General features: G+C 34.3%; 1 protein-coding gene across 1 annotated transcript; it reads right to left on the reverse strand.

Moving 5' to 3' along the window:
* Positions 707 to 1,461, reverse strand: LOC109713081 (LYR motif-containing protein At3g19508). Its single transcript, XM_020237039.1, has 2 exons — positions 1,122 to 1,461; positions 707 to 1,009 (listed from the first exon to the last, which is right to left on the reverse strand). Exons 1-2 carry the CDS (start codon positions 1,311 to 1,313, stop codon positions 956 to 958), a joined length of 246 nt encoding a protein of 81 aa, XP_020092628.1. The 5' UTR covers positions 1,314 to 1,461; the 3' UTR covers positions 707 to 955.

The raw sequence follows: 11,507 nt of genomic DNA on the forward strand, positions 1-11,507 counted from the left end.
GGAGCAGCGCATGTAGGAGAACTATGGATTTATTATGGTTTTTTTTTTTTTTTGAATCGGCTATCCAGCTTTTTAAAATTTTGATTTTACTATCTATTTTTTTAATTTATTTGATTTGAATTGGTCAATAATATTTTAATTTTACAATTTAATCTAATTATTTATTTAATAAATTTATATTGTGATAATTATATAAAGCATTCTAACGAAATATATAAAATAAACGACACATTTAAATTTCTTTAAATTAAATGTCGTCGACAATCTTAAATCAATTAAATTAAAATAAAATTAAAATTTTAAAGGATTAGATAACTGATTTAAGATGGCCTATAGTTCATATAATTTTTGTAAGTTTTTTATTTTGTTTTTTTCCAACAGCAAAATCATAAGCATCTCAAAACATGCCATAATTCCCCCTTAGGTAATGTAAAGGTAATGTAACATCACTATTATTAGCGCATCATTAATCACAATATTATTAAATTATTTTTGTATTGATGATATATTAATATTTAGTCACCTAAATTATTATGTTACAGAATTTAATTATAATAATTTTAAAATTTGAGCTAAAGATTAAACAAATTAAAATTTGCCACGGACTTTATAGTTTGAAGAGCAAGTGCACAATTCACCATTATTTTTAAGTCCAAACCATGTCATCTCGAAATTATAAGGTCAGAGATTTGAATCACCGTTTCAGTAAAGTACAAGAATCGCTAACTGATTCAAAAATCAACCACGCCAAGCAAAATCAAAACTTCAAAAACATGCATAGTCGTCCCAATAGTTCAGATCAATTCCACACTTTCTTTTTTTTTTAAAAAAAAAAAACTAATTTATTTAAGTTAAAGAAACCAAAGGAAGAAAAAAAAAAAAAAAAAACTCGTAACACAGGAATTTCATCAAACAGGTACCGTGCGTGTACGAGGCGCGCCCCCAACGCCACTGCTCAGCACCCATATATCTCCTTGAGCTTCGCCGCGGCCGATTCGTCGATCGAGTACTACAAACACAAAACACGCACAAAAGAAATAAGAAAAAAGGGGTTTGGGGAGAGAGAGAGAGAGAGATTAGGGTTCGCATGTAGGTAGGGTTTTGAGGGGAGGGGGGGGGACCTTGTTGAGGACCCAGGTGGAGTGGGCGTAGGCGCGGCGGAGGAGGTCGGGGAGGGAGGTGGAGGGATCGGCGTCGCGGTAGTTGACGAAGTTCTCGCGCGCGTACTTGGCGTAGTAGGCGCGCGTCTCCGGGGGGAGGCGCCGCACGAGTCGCAGCACCTCCATGTACGCTCGGAGCCCCTTCTTCTCCATTCGCCCCGCCCCCTTCCGAGGAACACTTACTTCACTGGGGAGCTCTCAAAAATACCTACGACTTTAAATTAAGGTTATAAATAGCGGGTATTTCGTAGAGTCTTATAGCGAAAAGCGGATAACATAGCAGAAGCTATCAGTTATGTAGAGTCGTGTAGCGAAAAGCGGATAGCAGATTTCATAAATAAATTTAAGGGAAAACTTTAAAAACCCGCCGTGATTTCGTAGTTTCTCATTTTATTCCCTGTGGTTTAAAATGTATCAAATTGCCCCATGTGGTTTCGTTTTTATCCTTTCGGTAGCTTTTTCGTTAATATTTTATTAAATTATATACAAAAAACTTTAAATACCCATCTAGATTTATCAAATATTCATTTTAGTACCCTTTAAATTAATTTTATCACTGATTTAAAAATAATAATAATAAAATTGATAATAAAAAGAAAAAAAAATCACAATGGGGCAAATTGATATATTTTAAATCATAGGGGGGCAAAGTGAGAAACTACGAAACCACAGGGGGGTTTTTTAAAATTTTTCATTATTTAATATATTTATATTTTTTATAAAAAAATATATGGCTAAATTATAGAAAATTTTTTATTAGTAACCGTTTTTCAATTTTTCTCACTGGTATTTAAAAACCTACACTTTGTCTTCTTAAAAAGTAAAAAATGCTCATTTTAACCCATCATCGGTATTCTTTTAGAGTTTCGTTTATATCCTTTTTTTTATACCCAAAATATTTTTGAAATCCTCTTCATTTTTCATCCTCGGCTGCGTCACCTCGCCCTCCACTGCGCCGTCTCGCCCTCGCCCACCTCTCCGTCCACACCAACCTTGAAGAAAATGGGGGCAATTTAGTTATTTTTTCACAGCGTACATCTCTGTGAACATTTCTCTTTTTTTAAGGGGATAAACGGTAGGTTTTTGAATAATAGGATGGAAAAGTCAAAGAAAATAGATATTGATATGAGGATTTTCTATAATTTATCCAAAATATATATATAATTTGAGTAGGTCTTGTGTGCTTTTAGGAGCACGGAGGTCTCCGTGCTCCTAAGCCGTTTTCGATGATAGAGCTTCCGAATCGACGATCGGCTCCGTTAGACTTGATATAGCGTATTTGAACTATCTAGAAAATAATTTTTGTAATTTCTCGGTATCATTTTCCTAGCGATCGAAAGGGTTCAAAATCAACAATTTTTAATGGTTGATGTATACCGTTTGCAAGTTTAACGATGTAGAAGTATTTAAATCAGATAAAATTTTGATAGAAAATTCTTAATACTATTTACGGTAAGATCAATATCTTTAATCGAAAATTTTAATGCTATATCACAATTTTTTGTGAGATTTTTATTTTCAGCCGTTGATTTTGAACACTTTCCATCGTTAGGTAAATGATATCTAAAAATCGCAAAATTTTTTTTTCTGGATACTTCAAATACGCTAGATCAAGTATAATGGAGCTTATCGTCGATTCAGAAGCTTTATCATCGAAAACGGCTTAGGTGCACGGAGGCCTCCGTGCTCCTAATAGCACACAAGACCTACTCTATATAATTTTGAAGAAAAGAACTAATCTTTTAGCACTGCAAATCTATATACGTTTAATATTAGTATCTATCAAGAATTTAAGCTTAACTTTAAAATATTTAGCAAACTAAAATAAGCATAAAAGCTTGAAAATGTATAATCTATTAACAACCTAATCATTCTTTTAACGTACTTTTTAAAGATTTGGATTTATAACCCCCGCTTTTCGACCCCTTCTAGCGGCCACTTTAGCTATGTTGCTAAAGCGACTACTATAAACCCGAAATGTTATATACCGCTTTATATAACACTGCTTATGGCCGCTAATTAAAACACTACTTTAAATGAAATTAATTAAATATATATTAGTTGAAATTAGTAGACCTATATATTCAGCTCGTTTTAACACAAAAATAAAAAATATATAAAAACAATTAAAAATAATTTAATAAAAATTTTATTTTATATCTTTTTCTACTATTTGTTGGTACCTCTTAGAAACTGTTTGTTTTATGTGATTGAATCTGCACTACAATCATAATTATATACAAATCTAAATTCGATGTTTGGTTTTGTTACATTTGAATCTAGCTATTCTAATTGGAACTGTACGAAAAAGTTTAATTGCAGCAGTTAAAATTACGTCTAAATAGACTGCATTTTCAACTACAGCAATGAGAATTAGTAGAGTAAATAAAAGATAATTTTACCTTCCTAATCACTTTTTAAATAAAAAAATTTTTCTTCTCTACTACTTACCTACGTTGAGAATCACTTACCTACGTTGGGAATCACTCACCTACGTTGAGATTAGTTTCCCATACTGAGAATTTCACTTTCCTACACTGAAAATCACTTTCTTATACTATACTTTTCTGTGTAGAAATATCACACAGAGAAGCATGTATACGGGCAACCTTAGTTACCAATATAAGTAACTTGAACTAAGTATATTGATAAACCATCAATACTAGTTTACTTTTCAGTGTTAGCTTTCCAGTGAAGTGCTTTGTGGGAAAGCACTTATCAATGAAGTACTTCGTGGGCAAGCACCGGATATATTCAGGTATCGTAACCAACGTCTTCCTCTGTCTGTCTTTTGTCAACTTCTCAACTTCAGAAGTAAGTATTATTAAGGTAAGAACAAAATATAAGATAAAGAAAACTGTTGAATTAGCTCACTCACGAGTTTCCGAGCTGAAGCACACACGTTTGCGTCAACTCCAAATGCGAAGTAACATAGGACCCTCCAACAAGCAACTAGGCCACGTGTGGTTTAACAATCTTGCCACCCCTGCCTAATTCGGAATTCCTTTCACCGTAACGATGTGCGGAACTTCGGAAAAATTAGAAAGATAAAGTATGGAAATAGTGTTAGACAAGGTTGTTAGAATTCCGAATTTTGGCTTTTACAGCTGACGATGAGATGCTCTCTACCGTTGTTTGAAATACTCTGATCTTTCTAAACTACCGTACCTGAAGTCTGCGACCGTCTTCTTTAATAAAAAGGAAGACAGCTGAGAGTTTCAACGAATACAGGAGTGATGAGGTTCTGGTCTTCTTTTGCTACTACTTGGACAACGTGTTTGAGCATGTTCTGTTTTTACCCTACTTCTACTGTTATATACGGCTCCGTTATAAGATTTACGATACAGCCTACGCGAAAAGCTGCAGATAGTTTTACACTTTTGCCGATTTCTTGACACCCTTCCGGAACTTCTTTTTATGTTTAGGCTCCTACGGTGTTCATTCTTCAAAGAACAATCGTTTAAATTATTGATATTTTACCAACTATCATCTAGACAAGATCTAGTTAATGTACTTTAAGTTGTATAAGAGTTAGTTAAATGAGTTGTATTATACTTATACCTACTTAGATATTAACACCGGAGATATTAGCTATTTGAAGGAGGTAGTACCTTTCTGAAATTCTTTTCAGAATTTGTATCTTTCCTTCTCTAATGAGAATTTCTAAACCGATTGGTAGAAGCGTATCTTCTTCTTATAGCAAACGTTCTATCGTTTTTCCTCGTTCTACGAGTCTCACGGTTTCACATACACTGCCTTCTACTCATATCATTTTGGGCAGTTGGGTGTTTTCTTTTAGCTTTCTCTCGATTCGTAGGCTAGTTGGTGTTGTACTGTTTATTCTTTTTCTTTCCACGTACGAAAGTAACACCATTTGGTCCGGTGATGTTCTTTCTTACAGCCAAGGAGTTTTTCCTTTCACGTGGCCTAAGGTTTTCTTTAAAACACCGATACTATAGGCTCCGATTATATGAGCTTCTACTGCCTCGAACCACCTAACTAAGCCCAAGGTGTTCCGTACACACGTTCCTATTTTCAAATAAGTTTTGAATACTACGTAACCTCCTACCTTTGCAAGAGATATACCCGTTAAGAAGTTGTCGTGTTTAGTTTCCTTTGCCGTTCCACCTTGAGCTCAAGTGTAGTCCTTTTTGAGAGTGAGAGTGGCTACACATAGTACATGGACTTCAATCCTTCTTAGAATAAAGTCCTTCAGAAGAATTGTTTAAACCCAAGTTTGAACATAAACTCCGGCTGTTTAAATAAAACAGCTTCCCACCTTAGAAACACCCTTTTCCTATAAACATACTCCCGTACAAGTTTGAGTTAGAATAATTATTTTATTTATAAAGTCGGATATAATAACTGAGAAGAAGAAATACCGTATTAGCAAATCCTGTACAATTAATATCTTTTAATGTTCTATACCGATTCAATCTCAATTAAGGATTAAAACTATTATTTAATCTTTTTACATTATGAACGTACGAGTGATTTTAATGATCTTTCAGAAAAGGATTTTAACTATCTACAAGATTAGATGAACTCAACCATGTATCACTACAAACACTGAACGTACGAAGAGGAAGATAACCACCTTTCTTTATAAAACAATGTAAATAACTACTAAAAAGATCTATATCAATACAAATAGAAAACGTAAGATTTTTACTTCGCGATCTATTTAAATCTTATATATTTAGACTTCAACTCCACTTTACACTCTTTTACCAGTTTACGGATTCTTGTCTGTCTTCTCCTCTTATAATACTAGGAAGTAAAAAACTCAGGTAACCATAATATGTACTTTGGAGACGTGGAATATGAGGTGTTGTTTTGCCTCAACGTCTTTCTTTTTTATCTTGTAATTACCTTTACCAGTTACGATACGAAAGATTGAGACCCAATTCAATACCTAAAACCCCGCTTCGAAATAATTGTCGAACGGTAGATGATTTATCTTAGGGTTGTTTTTTCTTACTATTTTGAGGAATACTTAATAAGTTCCCTTCTTTCGGGTTAAATTTAATAAATTTTCAAACCCCAACATCTCGATAACACTCCCAAGGTCTTGGCTTTTCTTTCTTTGACCCACTTTCTCCTTAACTCACGTATAAATAACCCATACGTGTTGTATCATTTCGTATGTCTAAAATGCACTAACTTAGATTACTGAAGTAACTCTAGTTGTGTCAAAAACTTAGATTTCTACGATATAAACTACTTTTGTCTAAACATAGTTAAGGATCTGGGTTTCTTGAATAACACTCATTTCTTGTGAGGTTACTCTTTTTACTACAACGTTAACTTTGGGGTCTTGAATCTTCCTCATTTTCTCAATCTTAACGATTTTGTAAACCTGGTCTAAAAATATGAAAAGAACAACTCCCATCATCTCTTTACTAATGTCTTTCAAAGGTTAAAACAAATTTGTAACTGAGTCTGGGGTGTTGTAAACTCCTCCGTTACTTTAGAGGACTACAGCGAAAAACCTTTCTTCGCTATTTACTACTTTACCTGAGTTAATACTGTTTGGTTTGTACCTTTAATCAACTAGAAGGAGGACCTACATTTGGATAACCCACATTTACCTAAAAGTTTTTCTTTTAGTTACATTTACCGTGGTATCTATTTAAGTTCCGTTCTGAACAACGGTTTCCCAAATGTGTTTTTCTTCCATAACTAATAAAACTATGGATACGTGGACAACGGTCTAATCGCTGATAATCTTGAAACTAACGAGAACGAAGTTACATATTAAACTAATAAGTAGTTTACCTACAGTTTTGTCGTAAGAATTTACCTCTTAATCTACTTCTTCAAATATACCTTGTCGGGCTCCCGAAACAACAAGGACCTGTTCTCGTGTTTCACACATTTGAATAGTTCAGCAACATACCCGAATTTGTTCGTGGATTTGTTACCGTAGTTTTCAAACTAGTCTAACAAGAAAGGTTACCAATATTTTAATTAGTTAGACTATTTACACAAATATCATTTAAAAGTTTACCATTTCCACAATAATATACAGATATACAACTACTGTACAATTAAAAACCGTGGCTACAAGTCGTTCATCTTTTATGATTTTTAAAAAATAGAACGTTAAAACTATACTTTCTATACCCCCTCCGACTATAATAAAACCCTTAATTTTAATAAGCACTTTTATTACCTAATAAAAATTGTGTCAGAGTAATATAGCTTTTCTAAGAATCTTTTAAACCAATTAAACTAACATGAGGTCATAGTTGAGAAAAACTAGGATTAGATTTTGATCAAGCATTATGACCATCTAGTTAATTAGTCAATCTTATAAGATTCTAATAACCTTCAAACTACATACGGTACAGAACATGATCCGGACTATAACGTAAACGACAACCATTTAATTCATCTAAATGATCGTTAGGTCCATTACATGTAACCGTACGATAAATGTCTTAAAACTTTATAAACTTTTTCTGTTACCTGATACCTTAAAAGATATCACCTATAGGTTGTCATAACCTTCCGATATGTCTACGGTCAACCTATTGTCTAGTTCTTCTAGTACGTAGGTGTTCACCCACCTATAAATATAATCCACCTCCACGCTAAAGAACCCCAAGATTCTTTGTCTGTACATATCGCCTGAGATGGTACCGTCGTCTTAAATATCGTGATCGCAGACGATCATTCCTCCGCCTTACCTATTCCTTAAATAATATACTTTAAGGTCAAACCGGTTTTGGTTACGGCGGCCATAGCGATGTAACGCTATCACTTCGATGCGAGAGTTCTCGTATATCAGTTTGTATGTTACCCTTCAGTTCTGTATAACCTAATTCTGTATCGATACATTTTGTTGACTATAGTCTACCGTATTAATGGTAACTAAAACATTCTAGTTTGGTTTTAGAACGCCTAGGCAACTGATTCCCTGAAGGTTCTCTTAACTATAAGTCCTGTAGCTACCCCTACCCAGAGTTCGGGTATAATGTTTCAGTGGTTACTACCTTTGAGCTGAATTGTGAACTTTGTAGTAGTTCAGAATTCAAGTTACTCGGTTTCATGTAGTATACCTCACTAACGTTCGTGATATTATATTTTAAAGGTAGGGTTCATTTCACGAACCATAGGCATAACTTTTCCCTTCCAACTTGATTATTTCAAGAATTATCTGGATGTCATCATAAATGACTTCACAATTTATGCCCTGTGAAGACCATCTCAGATGGATATACTTACACTTCACACCGGCGAAGATCCTCAATTCCCGAACTGAGATTGTCGTAAGTACTTTGTCCTACGCCTGTGTTCCGGTATTTTCACAGTCGTTATTTTATCTCGTGAGCTGACTAATATTTAAAGATACACACTCTATACAGGCCAATTAGCTTTTATTAACAACCAAGTTTCGAACAGATAGTAAGTTAATACTGATTGAAACTACACAAAAGTGATTCACATCCAAGTTCAAAATTATGTGGATGTGGATACGTATGCCAAAACAGTTCAACAGTTCTTAAAACTAAAACTAAAAACTAAAACAAAATAAAACGAAAAACTACATAAAAATACATAAAATTTTAAACCACCCTTTAACATTCCTTTTAAAATTTTATTATATAAAACAAATAACAAAAATCACTTACCTACACTAAGAAGCACTTTCCTACGTTAGGAATCACTTACCTACGTTGAGAATCACTTACCTACGTTGGGAATCACTCACCTACGTTGAGATTAGTTTCCCATACTGAGAATTTCACTTTCCTACACTGAAAATCACTTTCTTATACTATACTTTTCTGTGTAGAAATATCACACAGAGAAGCATGTATACGGGCAACCTTAGTTACCAATATAAGTAACTTGAACTAAGTATATTGATAAACCATCAATACTAGTTTACTTTTCAGTGTTAGCTTTCCAGTGAAGTGCTTTGTGGGAAAGCACTTATCAATGAAGTACTTCGTGGGCAAGCACCGGATATATTCAGGTATCGTAACCAACGTCTTCCTCTGTCTGTCTTTTGTCAACTTCTCAACTTCAGAAGTAAGTATTATTAAGGTAAGAACAAAATATAAGATAAAGAAAACTGTTGAATTAGCTCACTCACGAGTTTCCGAGCTGAAGCACACACGTTTGCGTCAACTCCAAATGCGAAGTAACATAGGACCCTCCAACAAGCAACTGGGCCACGTGTGGTTTAACAATCTTGCCACCCCTGCCTAATTCGGAATTCCTTTCACCGTAACGATGTGCGGAACTTCGGAAAAATTATAAAGATAAAGTATGGAAATAGTGTTAGACAAGGTTGTAAAAAATAATATTTATAATAATTTAATAAAAAAAAGAGTGGCTATGGATATAATAATAATTGTTTATGTATTAAATTTGTTTAGAATATTAAAGCAACTCGGTAGACCAACCTACATAAATTTTTATATCATATTTTCTATTCATATAAACTACTACATCATCAGTATTGATCCCCACCGTTAGGTCGAGCGACAAGCGCTCGGTCGAGCACAAACCGAGCTTTACTCGAGCTCTAGCCGAACGAGCAAATCATTTGCTCGGCTTGTACTCGACTTAAAAAGTCGAACAAATTATTTGCTCGGCTTGTGCTCGACCCTAGTCGAGCGGGCACAAGCCAAGTTATTGTCGAGCTTATGTATATAAAATATAAATATATTAAATAAATTAAATATAAAAATATATATTTATTTATTAATATATATTATATATAAAAATAATAAATTAAATGGTTTTATTTTTATATTTACGCTCCAATTAATATTTTTTTGAGTAATTATACATTTCAAAGTTGATAATCTAGTTTCAGATTATTTATTCTAAAATATTTAAATAAAAAATATATATAAATTAGATTAGGAAAAATTAAATAACAAACAACCGGTCGAGCACTCGGTTGAGCACAAGCCGAGCAATTATTTGCTCGGCTTGTGTTCGACTTAAAAAGCCGAGCTATGAAATTGCTCGGTCCAGCATAAGCCGAGCAAATTATTTGCTCGGTTTGTGCTTGGCTGGGGTCGAGCGAGCACAAGCCGAGCAAATGTGGGGATCAGTATTGATATATGGTGCAAACCAACCTTTGTTATTTTAATAATGTTGATATCTATTAAATAAATCAACGTATAGTAATTCTCACATAAATATTTTAAAATAGTGAAAAATATACACTACCACTCTAACGAAGATTTTTCGTGATAGTTACTTCATGAAGCACCCGTTCCGTGGCTATATAAGTCCTATAGCATTGGTTGTCAGAAGGAGAGACAGAAAACAGTTGAAGAGTTGAAGTCTCAGTTCTAATATTCCATTCTTGTTTTTATTCTTTTTCTGTTTGCACAACTTAATCGAGTGGACTCAGGTCAAAGGCTCGAATCCTGTTGTGTGCACGCAGTTGAGCGTTTACGCTTCTTTGATGCCTGGGACGGTTGTTCGTTGATCGGTGCACACCAATTGTCTTGAACCGGTGGGACGGATTAAGCTTAAGGAAAGTGAGATTGCTAACACGCCTTGAAGACTTTTTAAATCTTCTATTTCATAGCTTTATCCAATCTTGTTCCAACATATTCTTTAAGGCTTAGAAACCGAAAAAGTCGACTGTATGCTCTACGAGAGATGGCAAACAAACTTTTATGAGACTAGAAGATTTGTCGGCGATGGACTAGATGAGGCGAAGAAAATTAATTTTGTCCCTTCTGTCGACTACTCAAAGTTGCTCTATGTCCTCATCTACTGCCAAGACCAGAAGAAACGATTGATGAACCTGTTGCACAAACTCGGTACAAGACAACAAATGAGATGAAATATATGCCGATGGCAATATTCATAAATGTATGTCGGATGCGCGATTTTTCGACGCTATCAAAATGTGAAAACGGCCCTAAAGAACTGTGGGAAGGCCTTGAAAAAAATACAAATCGAGATGCCACAAGTAAGGAAAGTTTGCTTGTTAGCAAATTTAATAACTAGTAAGATGGTTGATGTAAGATCTGCTTCTAGATCAATTAAATGGAATTCAACATTATCTCAACCAATGATTACTCCAACATAATGATGAATATTGGATGATTCTATAATGTGCCTCTATAATCGATAAACTTCACTTCCATCATGGACAAGACTTAAGAAAAGCTCTAACTAGAACAAAGGAAGACGTTACTCTTAAAATTTTGGCTAAACCATCTTCGCATAGAAAGAAGAATTATCGTTCTGCAAGATTAGCAAAGAGGGCAACCCAACCGATGCTCAGAAGTGCAAGTGTAAATGTGACGGAAGATGAGCTATAGTAAACCGTCAAAACCACAGAAGAAAAATCATCTCTCTTCT

The sequence above is a fragment of the Ananas comosus genome, linkage group 7 (assembly GCF_001540865.1).
Source record: "Ananas comosus cultivar F153 linkage group 7, ASM154086v1, whole genome shotgun sequence".
Classification (NCBI taxonomy): Eukaryota; Viridiplantae; Streptophyta; class Magnoliopsida; order Poales; family Bromeliaceae; genus Ananas; species Ananas comosus.